This window comes from Mandrillus leucophaeus, unplaced genomic scaffold, assembly GCF_000951045.1.
Source record: "Mandrillus leucophaeus isolate KB7577 unplaced genomic scaffold, Mleu.le_1.0 Scaffold565, whole genome shotgun sequence".
Classification (NCBI taxonomy): Eukaryota; Metazoa; Chordata; class Mammalia; order Primates; family Cercopithecidae; genus Mandrillus; species Mandrillus leucophaeus.
In genome coordinates, this window is record NW_012106086.1 from 1,292,943 (window position 1) to 1,318,803 (window position 25,861).

General features: G+C 39.7%; 2 protein-coding genes across 5 annotated transcripts in view; one reads left to right on the top strand and one right to left on the bottom strand.

Moving 5' to 3' along the window:
* RBM48 (RNA binding motif protein 48) overlaps positions 1–7,326 on the bottom strand; it is a 9,474-nt gene extending 2,148 nt beyond the window's left edge. Inside the window, exons 1-4 of the mRNA XM_011998279.1 lie at positions 7,181–7,326; positions 6,441–6,631; positions 3,538–3,683; positions 808–1,376 (exon numbers count right to left, since the gene is read on the bottom strand). Coding sequence (XP_011853669.1) covers positions 808–1,376; positions 3,538–3,683; positions 6,441–6,631; positions 7,181–7,291 — 1,017 coding nt within the window. The 5' untranslated portion in view covers positions 7,292–7,326. The remainder of the gene's footprint in view (positions 1–807; positions 1,377–3,537; positions 3,684–6,440; positions 6,632–7,180) is intronic.
* A 248-nt stretch (positions 7,327–7,574) lies between these two features.
* Positions 7,575–25,861, top strand: part of PEX1 (peroxisomal biogenesis factor 1) — a 57,615-nt gene continuing 39,328 nt past the window's right edge. For 2 of the 4 annotated variants that reach the window (XM_011998281.1, XM_011998280.1), the window contains exons 1-8: positions 7,581–7,799; positions 14,223–14,366; positions 17,384–17,467; positions 18,213–18,327; positions 18,426–19,192; positions 22,359–22,478; positions 24,591–24,714; positions 25,249–25,352. In XM_011998281.1, coding sequence (XP_011853671.1) covers positions 7,671–7,799; positions 14,223–14,366; positions 17,384–17,467; positions 18,213–18,327; positions 18,426–19,192; positions 22,359–22,478; positions 24,591–24,714; positions 25,249–25,352 — 1,587 coding nt within the window. In that variant the 5' untranslated portion in view covers positions 7,581–7,670. Of the gene's footprint in view, positions 7,800–14,222; positions 14,367–17,383; positions 17,503–18,212; positions 18,328–18,425; positions 19,193–22,358; positions 22,479–24,590; positions 24,715–25,248; positions 25,353–25,861 lie in introns of all 4 variants that reach the window. The other 2 variants (XM_011998282.1, XM_011998283.1) reach the window with 2 other exon arrangements.

Consider the following 25,861-nt stretch of genomic DNA (forward strand, 5'->3'; position numbering starts at 1 on the left):
TTAAGAAGTCTACATTTGAGGCCGGGCGCGGTGGCTTATGCCTGTAATCCCTGTAATCCCAGCACTTTGGGAGGCTGAAGCGGGTGGATCACGAGATCAGGAGATCGAGACCATCCTGGCTAATATGGTGAAACCTCGTCTCTACTAAAAAATACAAAACACTTGCCCCGGCATGTCGGCGGGCACCTGTAGTCCCAGCTACTTGGGAGGCTGAGGCAGGAGAATGGTGTGAACCTAGGAGGCAGAGCCTGCAGTGACCGTAGATCCTGAGCGACAGAGTGAGACTCTGTCTCCAAAAAATAAATAAATAAATAAAATAAAATAAAGTCTACATTTGAAATGCATACCTAGAGGCCCAATTTCTAGAAATCTCACCTTCTATTGCTCTTTATCACAAAAGCAAATTAAGCATTTTACTTTGATATAAACTGTAATAACTCTAAATTTGAGAGAAATGGAATTTTCCTTCTCAACTTTGGCTCATATTAACTACTTGGGGAGCTTTTAACAAAAATGGCAGGCCTGGGCACCACTCTCACAGATTGATTTAATTGGCTGAAACCACTGCTTTAATATTTTGTATCTACAGTGATATAAAATGTCTGTTCATTGTTTAAAGCAAGTATTAACAGTTCAAAGCAAATAAAATGTTAGCCAAATTCAGTTATTTCAACAGAGAACTATAGAAAAACACATCAAAAAACTAAAAAGTGAAAAAAATTACAATACTATTGTTCCCACAAATAATTCCCCATTTAGTCCTATAACCAAATCGTCTCTTAGAACAGTTTTTAAAAATAACCTTACCTCTTTAAGTTTATTCCGAATTAAATTTGCAGTTGTATTCAATGAGTCATCGTGCATATCCACTTTAGACATGTCTGGTAACAGAGGTCCAATCATAACCTCATTACTACCTGAGTTTGTTTCAAGAAAAGTTCCAAGTTTACGATCATCTTCTCTTCTTCTTTTGCGCTCCTGCAGTTGTGTTGTCCTAGGCATAAATCTGTCAACTGCCTCTGAAGACGTAATAGCCTTTTGCGCACCAGGGTAGGCCACTGAGTTCTTAAAAGTGTTTATCTGTGTTTTCTGCAAAGAGTCATTGTGGTTATAATGCCCCATTGTTTTATGATGATTTCTACCATCCTTAGAGGAGTTTGATGCTCTGTCCACATGTCCCCCAGATGAACACATACATTTTGAGGAGAAATAACATAAAGGCAATTCACAGGAATACGGAAGATAAGGATTTGAGTTCCCTGCAGAAGTGTTCAAAGCAGCTTTACAAAATCCAGACATCTCTGAGTGGAAGTCTTGTCTAAAATCTTCTCTGTCTTTATGCTCTGTAACCAATTTCTTCTTTGTCACGTAATGGTCTTTATATTACAATTTAAAAGTTGAGGGAAAGAGAAACATAAGTGGTTAATTTATTGTTTTCATCATTGAGAATCATATAATTTTTAAAAATCACTTAAAAATGTTAACAAATTATACTCCAAAAAAACTGTTTCTTGAGAAGGGAATATATTCACATGGTTTAAAACCTAAAACGGATAAAAAGATATACAGCATCAAGTGTCACCCTTTCCTTGCTCTCCATGGGTCTGGTTTCATCCCCATAAGTAATCACTATTGTTCTTTATTTATCTGTTCAGTAAGTTTTACTTTGCCACCTCCTTTCTCCCATTCTTTTTCTCCCCACTAAAAAAGGTAAATGTAATATCCATTTCTCTGCACCTCTGCATTTTCCATTTCACTGTAGATCTTATATAGGTTTTCCATCATTATACAGAAAGTTTTTTTTTTTTTTTTTTTTTTTTAAAACAATTTCAGAGTATTCCACTATCTGGATGTATCATGCTCCTTAGCTTGTGTTTGTTAGTTACTAAAGAAAGCACTATGCTTGTCCCACTTCTAGGGCTGGCAAGGGCCTCTTCCCTGGTTTACTCTCCCAAAAGCAGTCTACAACATGGAGTGTGGAAGATGTGGTAAAGATGAAATTGGCTATGTGTTGATGATTGTTGATGTTAATATTAATACATGGGAGATGTGTTAACTTAGTCTTTCTGCCTTTGTGTTTTGAAATTTCCAGGCCGGGCACAGTGCCTCACGCCTGTAATCCCAGCACTTTGGGAGGCTGAGGCAGGTGGATCACGAGGTCAGAAGATCAAGACCATCCTGGCTAACACGGCAAAACCCCGTCTTTACTAAATATACAAGAAATTAGCCGGGCGTGGTGGCAGGCGCCTGTAGTCCCAGCTACTCAGGAGGCTGAGGTAGGAGAATGGCGTGAACCTAGGAGGCGGAGCTTGCAGTGAGCAGAGATCATGCCACTGCCCTCCACCCTGGGGGACAGAGCTAGACTCCGTTTCAAAATAATAATAATAATAATAACAATAACTTCCATAATAAGAGTTTTTGAAAAGTAAGACCAAGTATACAAACGCATCGCACAGATGCTAAAATGCTGATGAAAGAGAGCTTAACTGAAGTGTCCAAGGCCAAGCAAGCCAGGTTTAATTCTGAGATCAGCAGCACGGCAAAAAGATCTTAAGAGGAAGGGGAGCAAATAATGAAGATAACCCTAGGCTGTCACACCAACACCGAGATAATTAGAGCAGTTAAAAAGTAAGCTCTGGAGAAAGACTCCAAAGCTTGGGTTTCAATCCTTATTTTTGTCCTTAATTCACCTCTAATAATATAGGCCGGTCACAAACTTTCTGAGACTTAGTTTCCTCACCAAGAAAAATTAGGACACAGGTCAGATAATGTCAAAGGTCTTTCTCCACATTAATGTTTTATAATTTCCTTTGTCATACAAACACATTAAGTTTTCCTGGTGCTATTTATTTACTTATCTTACAAGTTAGACTTCAATGGATACAGATGACTGGGGATTCTCAACAGCTCTCTTGCCAGATTTCTGAGTAAGTTTTCCAAGAGTTTTCCCACTTTATTTCTCTCTACCACTATCTGGTACAAGGGGCATATGGGGGCATTTAGTCAATTGCTGGTCAAAAGTAGAACTTCTCCATGATTAGCAGTGACAACTAGTCTGCAAATCATAACTGCTTCTCACTGCATTCTGGTCAAAGCCTTAATTCCTTGGCATGGGACACAAGGCCCTTCATGATTCACTTCTTATCCACTTTTCTAAACTTATCTCTCACTGAAACCTTTGAGCTTTGGTTATACTGTATTAACTAAATTTCCTTAAATGCATGATGCTCATTTATTCCTCTAAACACTTAAACATTCTGCCTGGCTTGCCTTTCCATCTTTTCCTCTCCCTTTTAGTTAATGTCTACTTATCCTTCAAATTTCAGCCACTTCTCACATACTGTAGGAAGTCTTCTATGAACCAACATTTCTCCCTTCTCAACCCAGATTATGTAGTGTGCTGTAGAGAACCCTTACAGTTACTGAATACTGTGATGCTTTACTTGCCTCTCCTCCCACTAGACTAGGAATTGCATGATGATACACCTGGCAGAGTACCTGACATACAGGAAGCATTTAGCAAAATGCTTTCCATACCTTTATTTTCAGTAGTTTTTACTACATATGCCTTCCGCACTTGTAGTTTTTTTCTAGTTTCTTCAACTGTTTCAAATTCTGGCGCATAGCACACATGAAGCAATCCACCGAAGAAACTCTGTTCATCCATTTTTCTCTTGGCTGTCCTGAATGGAAATACAAGATAGCATGGTTTTTTAATCTAGATTTACTTGGGATGAAAGCTTAACTAGTATACAATATCTGGATCTAAAGAGCAAAGTCCAACTTTTGCTATGTGTATATATATCCTGTGGATTGGGAATTAAGATGCTCTGCTTGTGGACAGTATTCATCCCATTGTTCGAGTATGTACTTAGAGCCTCCCCTTTTCTTCCCTTCGAGCCTCTTTGTTCCCTAGTCTTTAAACAACTAAGGACCCAGCTGGTTGGCCTGAAGTATATAAACTGTGGTCATAAAACAGAGCTTTTCTCTGTGGCCCTGAAGAGTTACTTCATACCCAATTAAGCTTTTTCAGCACAATGTATTTCTGTAATGGGATTCTTGCCTTAAAAATCAGATGAAAAATACTATAATCATAAAATGTTCAATAACTGAGGAACTATTAAACATATAACAATGAGAAAATGAGAAGAATGTTATTCAGTCAATAAATACTTACTAAACATCTATGATTGGCCAGGTACTACAATAAATTTAACTACTTCTGTATCCAGGGATAATGATAAATACTTGCTCAGATTTTACTATATGCCAGGCAATGTCGTAAGTGCTTCACTTGAATTAACACCTAACAACAACCCTGTAATGAAACGGAAGCACTGGGACATTACATAACTTAGCCATGCTCATACTCTGGTTTGAGGAGCAAGGATTCAAATCCAGATGTCTTACTTCAGAGCCTACTAGACTAGGTACTTTGGAAAACAGAAAAGCTCGAGAAAATATTTCTCTAACCATGGGAGCTGGCAGATTGGTTAAGAAAGTGAGATTACATATAACAGTAGCCTGAGAAAACCACACATGACCCAGTAAAATCAAGTGCTTTTGTGGTAGATTATGATTTCTACTGATAGCACATGAAAGAAAATATGAATTGTAACAGCCAGAGAAGGATGGGTCTCAGAGCAGATTAGTGAGGAGAACAGAGATCAACATAAAAATAGATAAGGCGTTGCATACTTCAGTCTTTTTGAAGCGGAGGGTTTATGTCACATAGAAGGCCGGAAAACACTGAGTCAATTTGCAGAAAGGAGTAACAGTAGAAACCACAATAGCTAATGCTTACTGTATTCTGACCAGGAGGCACTCTGCTAAACCCTTTATATGGATTTATCTCATTTCATCCTCATACAACCTCAAGAAGTAGATAGGTCCCTTTACTATATAGATTTTACGGAACAGGAAAAACTTAAACAGGTTAAATAACTTGTCCAAGATCACAAAGCTAGTAAGCAGTGGAAATGGAAAACTTACTCCAAACCCAACATTTTTTTTGAGACATAGTCTCACTCCATCACCCAGGATGGAGTGCAGTGGTCCATAAATGACTCACTGCAACCTCCACCTCCTGGGCTCAACTGATTCTCCCACCTCAGCCTCCCAAGTAGCTGGGACTACAGGAATGCACTACCACGCCCACCTTGATTTTTGTATTTTTAGCAGAGGTGGGGTTTTGCCATGTTGGCCAGTCGGGTCTCGAACTCCTGGGCTCAAGCTGTCTGCCCACCTTGGCCTTCCATAGTGCTGGGATCAAATTCAACTTTTTTTTCTTTTCTTTTTTTTTTTTTCTGGGACAGTCTCACTCTTTCCAGACTGGAGTGCAATGGCATGATCTTGGCTCACTGCAACCTCTACTTTCTGGGTTCAAGTGATCCTTGTGCCTCAGCCTCCCCAGGAGCTGGGATTAAAGGCTTGCACCAACACAGCTGACTAATTTTTGTATTTAGTAGAGTCAGGGTTTCACCATGTTGGCCAGACTGGTCTTGAACTCCTGACCTCAGGTGATCCGCCTACCTCCACCTCCCAAACTGCTGGGATTACAGGTGTGAGCCACATGCCTGGCGCCAAACCCAAATTTTTTCTGTTTTTTTTTTTTTTTTGAGACGGAGCCTCGCTCTGTCATCCAGGCTGGAGTGCAGTGGTGTGATTTCTGCTCACTGCAATCTCCACCTCCCGGGTTCAAGTGATTCCCATGCCTCAGCCACCTGAGTAGCTGGGACTACGGGTCCGCACCACCACACCCGGCTAATTTTTGTATTTTTAGTAGAGCCGGGGTTTCCATCATGTTGGCCAGGCTGGTCTTGAACCCCTGACCTCAAGTGATCTGCCTGCCTCGGTCTCCCAAAGTACTCTGATTACAGGCGTGAGGCGTGAGTTATTGGCGCCCAGCCCTCAAACCCATTTTTTTTTTCTTTGAGGCGGAGATCCCCTCTTGTTGCCCTGGCTGGAGTGCAATGGCGCAATCTCAGCTCACTGCAACCTCTGCCTCCTGGGTTCAAGCAATTCTCCTGCCTCAGCCTCCTGAGTAGCTGGGATTACAGGTATGCGCCACTAGACCCGGCTAATTTTGTATTTTTAGTAGAGACGGGGTTTCACCATGTTGGCCAGGCTGGTCTCAAACTCCTCACCTCGTGATCCGCCTGCGTCGGCCTCCTAGAGTGCTGTGATTGCAGGCGTAAGCCACCGTGCCTGGCCAAACCCAACTTTTACTCTACCACTCTACAGGACATTAAATTGTTAAGCATGGGAATAATGTGATGGATACAGTGTTTCAGTAAAGTTAACCTGTAAAAAGGCTGTAGGAAGATATGCTAGATTACATTTTGGGGTAATTCAGATATGAATGAGGGAAACTTGGGGCCAAAATGACAGAAATATGAATGGAGGAAATGAAACGAGTCATTGCTTAACTTGCACCTTACCTTGCACTTTGTAAGTTCATAAATTTAATAAGATAAACTTCAGTAAAGTCTTCTGCTGGGTATTCATCTAGCGCATTGTACTGTTCAATTGCACCATATAAAGCGAATCGCTCAACTAATTCCTTCATGACTCCCACAGCAGGAACTCCTTGTATTAATAAGTACTGAGATTCCAAATTGATTGTATATACCTGAAAGAAATGCATAGTTATTAAACGTATTTCGCAAATAAGCCTAGGACGAATCTGCCTCTATTTTTTTTTTTTAAACAGAACTTTGAAAACGAGAAATAATCTGTTCAACCCAGTCAGCAAAAAACACAAAATAAAATTTCTGCCATTCCCTCTGCATAAAGAGTAACAGTCCATGTGAGAGGCTACCTAAGGCATATAACAGACTACCTTCAGTCGACATTTTTTTCCAGAAATTGAGTCGGCAGAAGTCACTGGGAACAATCACTCAACGAATATTCACTGAGCGCTTACCTGTGCCAAGTAGTAAACACTGAAGATCCAATGACTAAAACCAAGCCCTATTCTCGTGGAGTTAATGTTCTAATAGTTGACCAAAAGGGTCGTGAGAATCTTTGGTACCTGGCCCAGGGTTCTTCACGCCAGCTCTAACGAGCGACAGATCTGACGGAAACCTTGTCGTGCCTTTATTTCCGTAGGTTAGCCATATGGCGCTAGCGCTCACAAAAAGCTACCGAGGAGAGCGAATGAAACCAAAAATCACTTTACCTTGACAGCACGAGGCCGTCGTCCCTCCCGATATTTGGCCCGCGTGTCGCACACCGCCCTCTGGACGTGGTGGTCAAATAAACTCCCTAACTCCCCACCGCTGGACGCCATCTTGCCTACTTTGATCCTCGCAGGGAGGACAACATCCGCCCTGCTGACCTCCCTTCTATCCAATAAGAGAGCGGGATGAGTTAAGGAGTGTCAGGATTGGCTGAAGAATCGACAGCGTCGGCCATCGTTTCCTGCGTGCCAGGATTTGATGAACGAGGTGCCGCCCCCGAGCGGCTTGGCGGAGAGGCGCGGTGGGTGACAGAAGCTTTCTTGTCCCACCCCACTACAGGCTTACGGCGAGACGCGCAGCGGGGAGAGGGGGCGGGGCCTCAGGGGGCGGGGCCGATCGATCTCCTCCGGTTCCGACGTCCTCGGCCTGCCGGGTCCCGTGTCCTTTGCGGCGCTAGGGTGGGCAAACCCAGAGCGACGCTTCGGGACGATGTGGGGCAGCGATCGCCTGGCGGGTGCTGGGGGAGGCGGGGCGGCAGTCACTGTGGCCTTCACCAACGCTCGCGACTGCTTCCTCCACCTGCCGCGGGGTCTCGTGGCCCAGCTGCACCTGCTGCAGGTAACGTGCTGGCCCCGGGCCACCTGATCTTCAGCCTGGGGTCGGACAAGGCCGAAGCCTCTCAGGGACGCGGCGGGACACCGGCTGCCACCCGGGCGCCCCCGAAGCGTACAGAGATTAGGGTCCCTCGACGGCAGGGCCCTTCTGGGTAGTCTCTGCATCCCGCAAGTCCAGTGCAGCCCTGGGCTCGTCTTATCCCAGGTCTTTTCACTTGGTGAAACTGGGCCTAGAAATGTCCTAATATTCTACCACTGTTTTTATAAATATTCCTCATTCCAGGCTGGAAAAGTTCCTGATAAGTGGTTTGTTTTTATTATTTTAAAAGGTGTTTTTCTTGCCAGTCATTTCCAGTTACCTGCGCTGCTGCCGTCCGGGCCGCGAGAGGGAGGCGCAGAGTTGTTGGTGGAGCCCCTGTCGGTCCCCGGGGACTGAGCACCGCGTCCCATGAGCGGGAAAGCTTAATACAGTAATGGTTCTGCCCTGCATCCCAGACCCTCGGAACACAGCTGTAGTGTGTCAGGAACACATAACGTAGTTAAGATCACTTGAAGCTCTGCGATCAGTCGCCCTTCTGGACGTTGTGGTTGGGATGTTTCGCAGTTCTAACCACCGGTGGAGATACAGCGTCCATATTTTCATAATTAAAAATAGAGGCACATGGTCTCACGAGTTTGAGTGTGGTTATGGGGGCAAAAGGACGGCGTATTTGAAATCTTCATAAATCCTGGATGCATGGTACCCACCAGTGGCTAATCTATGTAATGAATAAAGAGTTTGCAATAATTTCAAGCATCCCTTCTTTCCACTTGAGTTACTTCTCCATACCTAGGGGAAGATTTTTTTGGTCCATTGAAAACATGAGTTCAGCAGAATCCTCCTATCATCGTCGTTATTATTTTTTACTACTAAGTAGACAATCTTGGTTTTTGATGGGCTTTATGGTTAGAGACAAATCAGTCACTGTCACCAAGTTCCAGGTAGAAGTTGGTTCAGTGCTCTGTCAGCTTCGATGGGATTTTTCAATATGTTTTCAAATCCGCTCATGATAGTAGGAATGCTTTCTTACAGTAACTCTAATTTGATCCTAAGATGTAGTTGTTACCTTACATTCATCACTGTTTAAGAATTTAGTGGTCTTGATCTTTGTTTTAAATTTTGAGCCTTCGAGAAGTATTTATAAGAATTAATTCATGTTACCTTACATTCATCACTATTTAAGAATTTAGTGGTCTTGATCTTGTTTTAAATTTTGAGCCTTCAAGAAGTACTTATAAGAACTAATTCATGCATATCTTTTTGAAATGTAAATGTCTTTAGCCCTGGAACAAACTGCTGTTTCTGTTCAGCCCGTATTAGCAGAATAGGTCAACTTTGCTTTCTAATTATCAATGTAATAAGTTTATGACTTTATAGATTCTATAAATCTATACATTTATTTCTTGATGAATTATATAAATTTATATAATTTATATTTGTAGAAAATTTGGAAAGCATGGAAAATTGTTAACAGGAAAATAAATTACCCGTAATCCCAGAACTTAGAGGTGACTAATGTTGACAGTTTGGATCAAATCTTCCAGTTTTGTTTCTAATCTTCATTTTTAACAGAAATGAAGTCCTATATACACACATACAGTTTTGTGTCCTAGTGTTTTTACTTAATGTTATTATGAGTGTTTTATTTTATTAAAAGGTCATCATTTTAAGTTGTTAATTAGTATTCTAGCACAAATTTGCCATAATTTATTTAACTGTTCACTATGATTGACTATTTAGATTGTACTTAATTTTTAGGCATTAGAAGTGATAAACTATATTTTAATCAAACGTTGAAGATAACACATCTTTGTTTAGAAAACATCATTTTTATTTCTTGTTGTCTAGGATAGATTCCCAGAATTCTTGGGTTAGAGGCCATAGATAATTATGAAAGCCGAAAGGTTCACAAATTGGGAGTTAATACTTGAATTACTTTATTTGGGGTGGAACATTGAGTACATAATACAGATCATGCAGTAATGGGAAGAAGGGTTGGAACAATGGTTTTCTGGCCTATGTCAGACTTACCTTGAAGCTTTTAAGAATACAGATGTTCTGTTGGGAGGCCGAGACGTGCGGATCACGAGGTCAGGAGATCGAGACCATCCTGGCTAACACGGCGAAACCCCGTCTCTACTAAAACTACAAAAAAAAAATTAGCTGGGCATAGTGGCGAGCGCCTCTAGTCCTAGCTACACGGGAGGCTGAGGCAGGAGAATGGCGTGAACCCAGGGGGCGGAGCTTGCAGTGAGCCGAGATCGCGCCACAGCACTCCAGCCTGGGCGACAGAGTGAGACTCCGTCTAAAAAAAAAAAAAAAAAAAGAATACAGATGTTGTGATCAACCCTCTGACCTATTAAATCAAAATCTTAGGGAATAGACTTTAGGCATCTCTAATTTTAAAAAATTTATTCAGGCTACTTGGATGCACAAAAGAGTTGAGACCTACTGTCCTAGAATCATAGAATGTTAATGACCATAGAGACCTTAAGCATCTAGGTTATTTCTGTACGTTTACACGTAAGGAAAATGGCATTCCTAGGCCAGTACCATTGCCATGCAGCTAATTTGCCCTCTTGTCTATAGCTCACTCTGCGTCACCCAACCTACCCTTCTCACTGTTTCTTCTATAACCAATCTCCTTCCCACTTCTGTTCTCTTACTCATGCCATTCTTCCCTCAGTCGTTTTTCTTCCTTCCATACAAATTCCATGTCTTTGAAAAGAGCATAATCCTACCTCCTCCACATAGCTTTCCAGTTCTCTGTTGCCCACGTTTGTCTCCCTTTCAATACTTCTCTGTTGTGTTACGTGACATATCACATTTGATATACTTTGTTCTGTGTTTCAAGTATTGTATTCTCTTGTTTACTCAAGTCATTATTTCAGGACTGACTCCCCAGTAGATGCTTTAAGTCAGGATTTCTCAACCTTGGCACTGTTGACATTTTGAGCTGGATAATTTTTTGTTTTGGGGGCTCTCCTGTACATTTTAAATGTTTAACAGCACCCTTGGTCTCTATCCAGTAGATGCCTGTACTGCCTCCCCCTATTTGTGACAACCAGAAAGGTCTTCAGACATTGTCAGATGCCTACTGAAGGACAAAATCACCTCTGGTTGAGACCACTGCTTCAGCTAAGTTACCTTCTCTGTACTCAGAACTTGATGTGATTGCAACAGAGAGAGAGGATTCATATACACAGTGAATGCAAACGAACCTAAATCACCGTTCGGATATGGCCACACAATTTTCATTTCCCTTGTGTTAGCAAGAGATACCCCAGGCTTTGGACCTGGACGTTCCTAAGGCATTCTGACGGATGGTTTTACCTGCAGATTTCCTGGTAATACTGATACCTCAGTTTGGGTCAAAGAAGGTCAATTAATTGATTGATTTGATTTGACTCCTGGAAAAGAGGCTCCTTTCTAGCTGTCTCTTTCTTCTCTTTACCTGAATAGCCAGGGCTCTGTGGTTCAAGTGAAGTATTTTGACATAAAAATTAGAACATTGGTGTGCAAAGTTTGCTAAATCTAACTGAGTACATATTATGACTTTATGGAGCTGGTTACTCCTTTTTGACCAAATAAATAATTAGAAGTATTTTTCCTCCTCAATAATGTTCATTTCTCCTTTTTTTCAGTGAGCTGGTAGAGTGTCCTTTTTTTGATATTTCAGGGCATCTCTCGTATTTCCATCTCTTAAGTTTCTTCATATGAAGTAGAATTGATCTGGATTATGTATTGCTGACTCTGATGAAAACCCACAGAAAGTATCTGGGACTTGATCACCTTCATTCTTGTAATAGCTCACACGGTTACAGCTGACATAGTAACTAAAGACTTTTGATTCCAAAGCTAGGCAAAATACACTCAGTTGAAAGAATTTGTCAGCCAGAACAGTTGGACTGTTTTGTGAAAATTGTGAGAAAAATTACACAACTAAGTGATACATGATGATGGCTTTCTTAAATATAAAAGTGTAATAATGTGTCTAATTTCCAGTATGTGATATTGTCCCAGAAGTGACTCCAACATTGTTTGAAATTTGTCTCATATAAAGAAACATAAACTGGCTGCGGTGGCTCATATCTGTAATCCCAGTACTTTAGGAGGCAGAGGTGGGCAGATCATCTGAGGTCAGGAGTTTCAGACCAGCCTGGCCAACATGGTGAAACCCCGTCTCTACTAAAAATACAAAAATTAGTTGGGCATGGTGGTGGGGGCCTGTAATCCCAGCTACTTGGGAGGCTGAGGCAGGAGAATTGCTTAAATCTGGAAGGCGGAGGTTGCAGTGAGCCGAGATTGCACCACTGCCTTCCAGCCTGGGTGACACAGCGAGACTCTGTCTCAAAAAAAAAAAAAAAAGAAAATGCAAGAAACATAAAGACTGGGCGTGTTGGCTCATGCCTGTAATCCCAGCACTTTGAGAGATTGAGGACTGAGGTGGGAAGATCACTTGAGCCCAGGAGGTTGAGGCTGCAGTGAGCTGTGATTGTGCCACTGCACTCGAGCCTGGGCAACACAGTGAGATCCTGTCTCAGGAAAAAAAATTCCATGTAAATGAATGAATTTGATATTTAATATTTTAAATTAATGAAAAATGTTCTGTAGAGATGTAGATCTTGCCATGTTGCCCAGGCTGGCTTTGAACTTCTGGGCTCAAACAGTCCTCCTGTCTTAGCCTCCCAAAGTATAAAGATTACACATGTGAGCCACTGCGCCTGGCCTAATATTTTTAACTTAATGAATTTATTTTGATATAAATAAATTAATAACACTGAAGCTTCCTGATATAATAAGTCTTTTTGTGTGTGTGATGGGTTCTTACTCTGTTGCCCACGCTGGAGTGTAATGGCACTATCATGACTCACTGTAGCCTCAACCTTCCTGACTCAAGTGATCCTCCCACCTTGGCTTCGCAAGTAGATGGGACCACAGGTGTATGCCACCACACCTGGCTGGTTTTTAAAATTTATTATTGATACATATTAATAAAATTCTTTTTATTTTATAAATGATATATGTGGCTGGGCATGGTGGCTCAAGCCCCCGACAGTTTGGGAGGCCGAGGTGGGAGGATCACTTGAGGCCAGGAGCTTAAGACCAGCCTAAGCAACATAGTGAGATCCCATCTCTATAGAAAAAAAAAAATTAGCTAGGTGTGGTGGTGTATGCCTGTATTCCTAGCTACTCAGGAGCCTGAGGTGAGAGGATTGCTAGAGCCCAGGAGTTTCAAGTTACAGTGACCTATGATTGTGCCACTGCACTCCAGCCTGGGCAACAGAGCAAAATCCTGTCTCAAAAAAAAAAAAGTTTGAAAATGCTTATTATGCAATATAAGTAGGGGAAAAGGATATTAAATTGTGCCTATATGAACACAACTATATGAAAAACTTGCACATAGAAAAAAGGATTAACAAGAAATAGACCAAATTGTTCACATGGTTGTCTTTTTTGTGGAGAGAATATCAGTAGTTCATTTGTTTCCTTCCAAGTTTATATATTTTCCAAGGTCTCTATAATGAGTTTGTAATTGTTTAATCATAGAAAACCCTTTTTTGGTCCTTGGCCACAAACACATGTTTTATGTAATTGCTCTTTTAATGAGAATAAATGTTATATTTTGCTTTGTTTAAAACCTATATTCCCATAGTTATATGAGCCCTTAAAATTATTAAGAGGCTGCATAATATAACATTTCTGGAAGGGTACAGAAGAAACAGCAGTAATTACCTCTGAGAACAGGGACATGGCTTCACATTTTACCCTTTTGTACATTTTGTGCTTTTGCCACATGCATTTATTGTTATTCCAATAAATAAGTAAATATGGATTGCATACTCCATCTGGTTGGTGTTTCATAATTCTAAAACTATATTGCTACATTTTTAAAGATGATATATGTTTCTACTTATTAACTTATGTTAAACTAGTAAATTTATAGCTTATTTAATAGTTTCCCTATTGATAGACATTTAAGACAGTCTCAAGTGTTTACTAATATAGAAAATACTGCACAGATAGCTTTTGCTGTAGTTTCTTTTTTCTTTGAATAATTAATTGGGAATAAATGCTCAAATAATTATATGTGGCTCAACTGCTATGTAAGTGTATTGACTGACTGCTGCCATTTTGAATTCTGAAAGGGTTGATTAAATTTATAACACTACCATAATAATATAAGGGTATTGGCTTCATTAGCATCACCATCATTGGATGTTGGAAATGATTATAGATTTTTAAATGCTACAACAAATGTAGATAACAGAGAACTATCTATAGAACTCTTTTTGTATGTGTGAATTGAAATAATAGTTTATTTTCATGTGAATCTAGAAAAATGTATATGAAAACCTTTTTTCCTCTCATTTCTTATATGAATAGAATCAAGCTATAGAAGTGGTCTGGAGTCAGCAGCCTGCATTCTTGAGCTGGGTGGAAGGCAGGCATTTTAGTGATCAAGGTGAAAATGTGGCTGAAATTAACAGACAAGTTGGTCAAAAACTTGGACTCTCAAATGGGGGACAGGTAAGCACATGTGATGGCAATAACTTTCTTCTAATGTCACATAATATAGCAATAGAAATAAAATTAAAAGTTTACATTTTTTGTTAAAGGAGGTGAGATGACACCTAATTTGTATGCTATTATGTAACTAGTCTAGGCTATTGAAGCTGACTATACTGTTTTTAGGTCATTATCTTGTATTTTACCATACTCCCTACTTGCTTCTTATTCTACTATTTAACTCATTTTCCACATTCCCTAATTTTGGTTTCATGAAATTATTTTTCCTTTTGAATTACTAGGTTCTGCTTACAATTATTGAACTTCGTTTCTGATACATTTTATAAACTTCCATGGTCTCACTTGATTAAAAAATTCAGCTGGGTGCGGTGGCGCACACCTATAATTCCAGCACTTTGGGAGGCCGAGGTGGGCGGATAACTTGAGATCAGGAGTTGGAGACCAGCCTGGCCAACATGGTGAAGCCCCCCATCTCTACTAAAAATTCAAAAATTAGCTGGGCATGGTAGCAGGCACCTGTAATCCCAGCTACTTGGGAGGCTGAGGCAGGAGAATTGCTTGAACCTGGGAGGCGTAGGTTGCAGTGAACTGAGATTGCACTGCTGCACTTCAGCTGGGTGACAAGAGTGAAACAATGTCTTGAAAAAAATAAAAAATAAAAAGTTCTACAACGGAGGGTTATTATTTTTCCATTTTTGTCTTCCCTTATGAGTTTAATATGCTTAGATTATAAACCTGAAAGCTTAAAACATGTCTATTTTTTGTTTTCTTATGTTTATCAAGTTATTCCTTTAAACATTTTCTAAACTGTAGGAATAATATGAGGCTGGGCTCAGTGGCTTATACCTGTAATCCCAGTGCTTTGGAAGGCCAAGGTGGGAGGACCACTTGAGGCCACGAGTTCAAGATTAGCCTGGCTAGGCAACATAGCAAGACCCTCTCTCTACAAAAAAATAAAAAAATTAGCTGGGCATGGTAGCGCATGCTTGTCATCCCAGCTACTCAGCAGACTGAGGTAGGAGGAATGCTTGAGCCCAGGAATTTGAGTGACCTATGATTATGCACTCCAGCCGGGGGCAACAGCAAGACCCTGTCTCTTAAAAGAAGAAGATGTAGTAATAATATGTATTCATTATAACTATTTTACCATTGAAAGTAAAAAATAAGTTTTTACCTTTCTCCAGTCCCATCCTCAGAATGAATGTCTGCTGTTTTGGGGGATCTCAGTAGACCTTTAGGATTGGAAGAATGAGATCATTCATATTTTCTGCAATTATTATCCCACAAAATATTTCAGATACCTTTCCATGTATTACAAACAATGTGCATTTAACATGTCTCTCTTTGTCTCTCACTCTCTGTGTCTTTATGATCCTCTGCTGTAGCCCTGCCACTAAGACACTATTTCCTGAAGAATCACTGATAGGAACAGAAAGTGGACCGACTAGCCCAGGAGTCCTTAGCTTCTTAGGGGCAGGACCTGCTTTGTGCTTTCTCAGAATCAGATATATATGTGGACTGAAACATTTAAAGACAGAATAGCTAAGGGTGCTATACATTTAAAACTTATATAGATGGGGCTACACTGCTCTCTATTACCAATTTCCCATGACAATACACGAGAGTGCCAAGTCTTTTTAACTTGTTTTAAGCACAGACTAATTTTGTTTATGCATGTTTTTGATGAGAAGAGACTACTCATGAGAAATCTATAAACCTAGCACTAGTCCCTTGCATACTCTAAATTGTTGCTAGAATCTTAAAATTTTAGCACCAGATGGACCTTAGAAATCACTAACTTTGATGCTTTGTTCTACAATACAAGGAGATGGAATATTTCACCCAGGATTGCTTAGCAAGTTACAGTTCTGCCCTCTGAATACTCGGCACTTCCCTATGGGCATCAACTTCCTGATTTTCAAGTCTTAATTAGTCTCTGAAGAATCCTACTTGTTTTTAACTCCCATTTGCTTTGAAGTGACTTTACCTGATTTTTTTTAGATTCCTTATTGCAGCAATGTCACTAAGAAACTGAGTCTCTAGCTTCTTGGTGGGCAGGAGCTGCTTTGTGCTTGCTCAGAATCACCCTTTTCAGTAAGGGAGATATTGTAGAGAAATGTACTGAGGAGTGTGGGGGTGAGGCACTCAGGGAAATTCTGCTCCAGTCCACAAAAGCAGAGAGGAAGAGTTGGTTACCTAGAGTATTTAACATGCAGAGGCTTTGGATTTTACTCCTTTAATCCTTGGAAATGCCTATAGAAGGGGAAAGGAAGTAAGATGGTGGCTTCAGCTTATAGACATACTTGTGTTTTATATATTTAAACTATAATGAGAGGGTATTATTTGTTTTACTTAACTTTTAGCTATGAAGGATTATACTTCTAAATATTTGTCTCCAATGTCTGTTTCAGTGTGTTTTTCACTTTTCTTGAAGCAGCATGGCTGTTGCAAAACTTCTAGAAATAATGAGAATATTTACATATTAGATCAAGCCATAACTTGATGATATAGTCATTTCTTCTTATATTTTTTACTTACATTTTTACATTTTAGTGATTACTTTCATTTTTGAAAAATGTGTCGTGCTGAGATGTATTTTTCTTCATTCTGTAATTAGTTATGAAACAGTTTTTCCTAAAATGCTGAGTATATCAAGTCCTGGATAAGAATAAGTACTCAATAAATATTTGTCACATGAAAGACTACACATATAGCCAGACATAGTGGCTTGCACCTGTTTTCCCAGCTACTCAGGAGGCTGAGGCGGGAGGATTGCTTGAGCCCAGGGTTTCCAGGCTGCAGTGAGCTCGGATTGTACCACTGCACTCCAACATGGGTGACAGAGCCAGTCCCCATCTCTCAAAACAGAAAGACTACATAGACTACATATACACCCCCCTCCAAAACACACACACACATCTACTTACCTAAAATGGTAAGAAGATAGCTTCTTATTTTCTAGTATATGACACAGAAAAGTTTTTTTAAAGTAGTTTTAAATTTTTAATTTTTTCTAGGTATTTCTCAAGCCATGTTCCCACGTGGTATCTTGTCAACAAGTTGAGGTGGAACCCCTCTCGGCAGATGATTGGGAGATACTGGTAAAGAAAACCAAATAAGAACTCTCTCATTTAAGGTTAAATTACTTCACAATATCACTGTCTTTAGATTTCTCTTCTCTAAGCTTTATTATATATTCTGAGTTGGTTTTGAATTATAAGAATGAATTGGGGCCAGGCACAGTAGCTCATGCCTATAATCCCAGGACTTTGGGAGGCCAAGGCAGGTGGATTGCTTGAGACCAGGAGTTCAAGACCAGGGTGGGCAACATGGTGAAACCCCATCTCTACTAAAAATACAAAAATTAGCTGGGCATGGTAGTGCATGCCTTTAGTCCCAGCTGCTTGGGAGGCTGAGGCAGGAGGATTGCTTGAGCCCAGAAAGTCAAGGCTGCAGTGAGTCAAGATCATGCCATTGTACTCCAATTTGGACAACAGAGTGAGACCTTGTCTCAAATAAAAAAAAAAGAATAAATTGATAGAGATCTAATGTACAACCTGACGACTATAAGTAATAAAATTGTATAGGGGATTCATGTTAAATGAGTAGATTTTAACTACTCTTACCACAAAAACAAAAAAGTAGGTAACTGTGAGGTGATGTATATGTTAATTTACTTCACTATAGTAACCATTTTACTATCTATATGTAGCTCATAACATCATGTTGTATATATTAAATATGCACATTAAAATTTGTTTTTTAAAAATGAATTGAGATTTTTCCTACTAGACATGGAATGGACAAAATGTAAAGTGAGTTGATCTTTTTGTCTATTGGTTCTAGGAGCTGCATGCTGTTTCCCTTGAACAGCATCTTCTAGATCAAATTCGAATAGTTTTTCCAAAAGCCATTTTTCCTGTTTGGGTTGATCAACAAACGTACATATTTATCCAAATCGGTAGGTGCTATTGTAATATTTGCTGTCATATTCTACACTATAGCATTGAGTCCAAAGTAGAAATGAATGTGCACTAATAAGCTTTATTTTCTACACAGTTGCACTAATACCAACTGCCTCTTATGGAAGGCTGGAAACTGACACCAAACTCCTCATTCAGCCAAAGACACGCCAAACCAAAGAGAATACATTTTCAAAAGCTGATGCTGAATATAAAACACTTCCTAGTTATGGAAGAGACCAGAAAGGCATGATGAAAGAACTTCAAACCAAGCAACCTCAGTCAAATGCTGTGGGAATCACTGAATCTAACGAAAACGAGTCAGAGATTCCAGTTGACTCATCATCAGTAGCAAGTTTATGGACTATGATAGGAAACATTTTTTCCTTTCGATCTGAGAAGAAACAAGAGACATCCTGGGGTTTAACTGAAATCAATGCGTTCAAAAATATGCAGTCGAAGGTTGTTCCTCTAGACAATATTTTCAGAGTATGCAAATCTCAACCTCCTAGTATATATAATGCGCCAGCAACCTCTGTTTTTCATCAACACTGTGCCATTCATGTATTTCCTTGGGACCAGGAATATTTTGATGTAGAGCCCAGCTTTACTGTGACATATGGAAAGCTAGTTAAGCTACTTTCTCCAAAGCAACAGCAAAGTAAAACAAAACAAAATGTCTTACCACCTGAAAAAGAGAAGCAGATGTCAGAGCCACTAGATCAAAAAAAAACGAGGTCAGATCATAGTGAAGAAGATGAGAAGGCCTGTGTGCTACAAGTAGTCTGGAATGGACTTGAAGAATTGAAGAATGCCATCAAATACACCAAAAACGTAGAAGTTCTCCATCTTGGGAAAGTCTGGGTTAGTATACATTTTATAACTTGGGAGAAATTTTATGTGGCTTAAACATCCCCAAATTATGAATTAGAATAGTATTTCATATATAAATTGAAAATCAATTAAAAAGAAACACAGTGCCTAAAGCTTTGGGGGACACATTTACACTTTGCAGTAAAGTCCTTGTATGGATAAAGATTGTGTATTTTCTGGCCAAGTAAGCTTGAATAGGTACAAGCTTAGGTAGGTTCAGGCCCAGAGAGGTCAAAATTACTTGCCTGAGATTGCGTAGTTAGTAAGTGTCGATTCAAACCTAGGCAGATTGACTTGGGGGTTCATCAGCATGGAGTGCCCTACAAAGCCTCCCACCTTTAATGCTTGCAGATTTGTTCCCCAGTTACCAAAAGCAACTTGTTAATACTTAGGGAAAAGGGCCAGTATAGGGAGAAATCCATGGCATGAGGTAACCTTCCTGCTGCATGTGGTGGCACCTGGATTGGAATGCATCCAGAAGCTGCTTACCCTGCTGGTGTCTGCTCTTTAATTTGTGTATAACACAGAGGAAGTAGACATGGCAACTAGTGTTCCAGCCCCTCATCCTGGCCACAAATATTAAAGCTACCTTTATATGACGTAAGTCACTAGTCCATTTATTTGAACCTAAATTTGAACCACTGTAAAGTAAGACTTCATAGTGATAAAGAGAGGAACCTGTTAGGAAAGGGAATAAAATAGAAAGGGAAGGTTGTCTCCTTTTGTAGATTTTTTTTTTTTCTCCAACAGTTTTACCTGTGACCTTTATGCAAATAACTGACAAAGCATTAATCTCTTTGGCCTACATCATTTTCTTTTCTTTTCTTTTCTTTTTTTTTTTTTTTCCTTAGATGGAGTTTCATTCTTGTTGCCCAAGCTGGAGTGCAGTGGCGTGATCTGGCTCACTGCAGCCTCCGCCTCCCGGGTTCAAGTGGTTCTCCTGCCTCAGCCTCCTGAGTAGCTGGGACTACAGGCATGCACCACCATGCCTGGCTAATTTTTTGTATTTTTAGTAGAAACAGGGTTTCACCATGTTAGCCAGGCTGGTCTCGAACTCCTGACCTCAGGTGATCTGCCTGCCTCAGCCTCCCAAAGTGCTGGGATTACAGGCTTGAGCCACTGCTCCTGGCCAGCCTACATCATTTTCTAAAGCTCCAGACCATTCTTTTCTAGTCAGAGGCTTGCTTTGTTGCCCTGGCTGGAGTACAGTGGCATCGTCTCCACTCACTGCAACCTCCACCTCCCAGGTTCAAATGGTTCTCCTGCCTCAGCCTCCGGAGTAGCTGGGACTACAAGTGTGCGCCACCACTCCTGGCTAATTTTTGTATTTTTAGTAGGGATGAGGTTTCACCGTGTTGGCCAGGCTGGTCTTGAACTCCTGGTCTCAAGTGGTCCACCTGCCTCAGTCTCCCAAAGTGCTGGGATTACAGGCGTGAGCCACTGTGCCTGGCCTCAGATCATTATTTTCTGTTAGCTTTAAACTGTCCGTTCAGGAGATCCCACTGCATTCTCAAATTCAAAATGTCTAACACTGAGCTTATGATTTAGCTGGTTCTGTCATTAGATGGGAATATCCTTTTATTTCCTTGAAATTATATGGTGAGAACAGGGAGAAGTGCTGATGGTAAAGTCCTGTGATTAAGATAGCAGTAAGGACTCAGCCCTTCCCAGTTCACTGAAGGTTGAAGAGCCATGGACAATGAGAAGTCACAGTAGGTGAAATCAGATACTAAAATGGACTTGGCTTGAGAGATCAAAATTGATCACTTGGTGATACAACTAACAAATTCATGTTAACTTGAACCTTTATTACCCTGTGAAGCATAGTGATTTAAAAAAACAAAAACAGGAAACTTGATTGTTAAATTCTTTTTAAGTCAGAATATGTACCTTAGAGTTTTTATTTATGCTTTTGTCTACCATTAATATGTCTGCACATGCTCTTTAGAAGTTAATAAAGTCGTCTTTATGTCTTTCAGTGCTTACATATATTTGAGAAGTTGAGAGAAATTTTTAACATCATTATTGAGAGATATATATATGGGTTTTTTTTGTTTTGTTTTGTTTTTTGTTTTTGAGATGGAGTCTCGCTCTGTTACCCAGGCTGGAGTGTGGTGGCGTGATCTCCACTCACTGCAAGCCCCACTTTCCAGGTTCAAGTGATTCTCCTGCCTCAGCCTCCCGAGTAGCTGGGATACAGGCTCCCACCACGACGCCCGACTAATTTTTGTAGTTTTAGTAGAGACGAGGTTTCACCATGTTGGCCATGCTGGTCCCAAACTTCTGACCTTGTGATCCGCCCACCTCAGCCTCCCAAAGTGCTGGAATTACAGGCATGAGCCACCGCGCCCAGCTGAGATAAAATTTAAAGTGTACAATTCAGTCATTTTTAGTATATTTATGCTAGTTGTACAACCATCACCACAATCTAAGTTTAGAACATTTTCTTTAGGGGGTGGGAGAAATTTTACTCTTTGCTTTTTAGATTAAGTTTCTGTCCGGATTTAATAATTTAATCAGACAATCAGGCAGATCGTCTGTGATTAGTTTTGGCCATTCCAGCTTCTTCACTGGTTGTCAGCTTTCACAAATAAAGGCTTCTCCAAGATTAGAAATATCATTTAATTTGAATGTAAATGTACCATAGTTTAAAAGATGGGTTTGGTGGTTACAGTCAAATACATTCATTTAAAGCTCTAATTCTGAAGATTATGTAAAGAAAAGGAAAGAAATGTAGGGAGAAGATTGAAATGTTCATGGTGTGACAATATCTGAACATCCATCTGGTTACACTGTTGATATCTGAATGTTTGTGTCCTCAAATTTGTATGTTTAAATCCCAACTCCCAAGGTGATGGTATTAGGAGGTGTGGTCTTTGGGAAGTGATTAGGTCATGAAGGTGAAGCCTTCATGAATGGGATAAGTGCTGTTATAAAAGAGAACTGTGAGAAATAAGTTTCTGTCATTTATTAACCACCCAGTTTAGGATATTTTGATATAGCAGCCTGCATGGACTGAGACAACTATGAGTTCTTATGATAGCTTCTGTTATATCACCTAAATTCATAGAAGCTAATATATCAATATTTATGCTATGAAATATTTCTTAACCAAGCTTTGAATATATTTATATTTTTGTTTATTTTTAAATTTCAGATTCCAGATGACCTGAGGAAGAGACTAAATATAGAAATGCATGCCGTAGTCAGGATAACTCCAGTGGAAGTTACCCCTAAAATTCCAAGATCTCTAAAGTTACAACCTAGAGAGAATTTAGTGAGTTCAAATATATATGTTACATCAAAATTCTTTTACATGTTTTGTAAGATTTCTAGTTGCTTTAGCTAAGTAATAAGAATGTTGTATTCCTTTTTGATACAAGTCTTTTTTTATTATGTTAAACTATATATAACATAAAATATGCCACGTTAGCCATTTTTACGTGTATAATTCAGAGACATTAATTACATTCATAATATTGTACAACCATCATCACTATCTATATCCAGAACTTTTCCATCACCCCAAACGGAAACTTGGTAGCCATTAAACAATAATTCCCCATCCACTCCTTTCCCCAGTCCCTGGTAATCTCTAATGTATATTGTATCTCTATGAATTTACTTATTCTAGATATTTCATATATAAGTGGAAGTATGCATTTGTCTTATGTATCTGACTTGTTTCATTTAACATAATATTTTCAAGACTCATCTGTGTTGTATGTATCAGAACGTTATTCCTTTTCATGGCTGAATACTATTCCATTGAATGCATATACCACATTTGTTTATCCATTCATCTGTTGATGGACACTTGGGTTGTTTCCACATTTTTGGCTGCTACAGTGAACACTGGTGTACAAATATCTGTTTGAGTTCCTCTTTTCAGCTCCTTTGGGATATACCTAGGAATTATGTTTAACTTTTTGAGAAGCTGAGAAATCTTTAATAAATGATAACACAAATATGTATATTTGCCAATGCAAATATGAATTTTTTTGCTTTCTTAAGAGGTTGATAATTTTGCCACACGGTCGTAATTTAAAAAAATTGTCCCATGTTGTTTCAGTATTAATATTGTAGCCTAAAAGAGTGCTAGACTGTTTTACTTTTCTGCCCAGTTAATTCTTCAGATACTGGTAGAGTCAGGAAATGAGATACTGAACTTAAAGATCATTGTAGGTTAATCCTAGCACTTTGGGAAGCTGAGGTGGGAGGATTGCTTGAGGCCAAGAGTTTGAGAACAGCCTGGGCAACATAGCAAGACCCCATCTCTACAAAAAAATGTAAAAAAAAATTAAGCCAGGTGTGGTAGCTCACACCTGTAATCCCAGCACTTTGGGAGGCTGAGATGGGTGGATCACTTGAGGTCGGGAGTTGGAGAGCAGCCTGGCCAACATGGTGAAACCTCATCTCTACTAAAAAGATAAGAATTAGCCGGGTGTGGTGCTAATCCTGTAATCTCAACTACTCAGGAGGCTGAGGCAGGAGAATCACTTGAACTGAGGAGGTGGAAGTTACAGTGAGCCTAGATCTCACCACTGCACTCCAGCCTGGGTGACAGAACAAGACTCTATCTCAAAAAAAGTAAAAATAAAAATTAGACACATGTGGTGGCACATGCCTGTAGTCCTAGGTACTCAGGAGGCTGACTGAGGTGGGAGGATATCTTGAGCCCAGGAGTTCAACACTGCAATAAGCTATGATTGTGCCACTGCACTCCAGCCTACGCAGTATCTCAAAACAAATTTTTTTTAATAGATTATTAGGCCAGACATGGCAGCTCATGCCAGTAATTCCAGCACTTTGGGAGGCCAAGGCAGGCAGATCACCTGAGACCAGGAGTTTGAGAGCAGCCTGGCCAACATGGTGAAACCCCATGTCTACTAAAAATACAAAAATTAGCTGGCAATGCCTGTAATCCCAGCTACTTGGGAGCCTGAGGCAAAAGAATCGCTTGAACGTGGGAGGCAGAGGTTGCAATGAGTGGAGACTGCGCCACTGCCCTCCAGTCTGGGCGATACAGTGAGATTCTGTCTCAAAGAAAAAGGAATTTGTTTTCCTGTCTTTATAGTAGAGGGAGGACAGGGAGAATGGGGTTGGAATGGTTACTGACTGAGCCAAATTATGGTAGGTGTATCACTGGGCATAGAGAAAATGAGCATTTAAAACTTTTCCACCTAACAGATGTTTCTTCAGGCTACACTGCACTCATTGTGCTAACTGTAATGTCAAATCCCAAACCTGTGCCTATAGAATATGAACATCTTTCATTGGATTTGTTTGGTAAGGCTTACACTTTATTAGGAAGATAAGATGTTAAAATAAGGGTGTTAAAGTTAAGTTCAGTTATGAGGATAATTCATTACTATTCCTTTTTTGGCAGCCTAAAAACGTAAGTGAAGAAGACATAAAAATTGTATTTTATTCATGGCTACAGCAGTCTACTACCACCATGCTTCCTTTGGTAATATCAGAGGAAGAATTTATTAAGCTTGAAACTAAAGATGGTGAGTACATTTGTTATTTGGACTTTTTTTTCTATTTAAATAGTTGTACATTTTTAATTGTTCTTGCAACCTGTCATACATGTGAACATTATGTGAATAGTGAAATGTAATTATGATAATTAAACAGTAGATTTTATGTATTGAAAAATATATTTGGCTGAGTGCAGTGGCTCATGCCTGTAATCCCAGCACTTTGGGAGGCCGAGGCAGGCAGATCACTTGAGGCCAGGCGTTCGAGAGCAGCCTGCCAACATGGCGCAACCCCATCTATACAAAAAAATACAAAAATTAGCCAGGCGTGGTGGTGTATGCCTGTAGTCCCAGCTACTTGGGAGGCTGAGGCGGAAGGATCACTTGAGCCCAGGAGGTCCGTGTTCATGCCACTGCACTCCAGCCTGGGCAACAGAGCGAGACCCTGTTGCAGAAAAAAAAAAAAAAAAGCCTTTAACTTAAATACATTTGACATTTAAAATCTTAAATTATTTCATCTCTGTTTCAATACTAACTCTGTATTTGTTACTTTCTTTTTAATAGGGCTGAAGGAATTTTCTCTGAGCATAGTTCATTCTTGGGAAAAAGAAAAAGATAAAAATATTTTTCTGTTGAGTCCCAATTTGCTGCAGAAGACTACAATACAAGTAATAGCATATTATTGAATATTTAATAAAATACTATTTGTTACATATGATCGATAATAAAGTATGAATTTCCTTGTAACATCTTGCATTGTGAAGTGTATTAAAAACCAGGTAGGAGTAAGGAATAACTTGATTTAAAATATTTTATTTTATTCTGTAATCTCTTTAAAGTATCTGTACAAATTATTGACTTATCCTAAATTTAAAAATGAATGCCTTAGCACAGTTAAGTTCCAAGAATAGAGTTGATCGTGTTAACTGGTAAATGGGTCATGATTTAAAATTCTTCTAGGATTGAAACAAATGAAAACATAGTTTTAAGGGTTTGATTTTTTAAATTCCTATTTTTACATGCAATTTTACTGTACAACCCATCATATTTTGACAGTTCTTAAATTTGCGACTCTTCAGAAATATTATCAGATCACTTTTCTTTGCTTCCATAAGTTTTTTTTTGTTTTTGTTTTTGTTTTTAAAGACTGTGTCTCGCTTTGTCGCCCAGGCTGGAA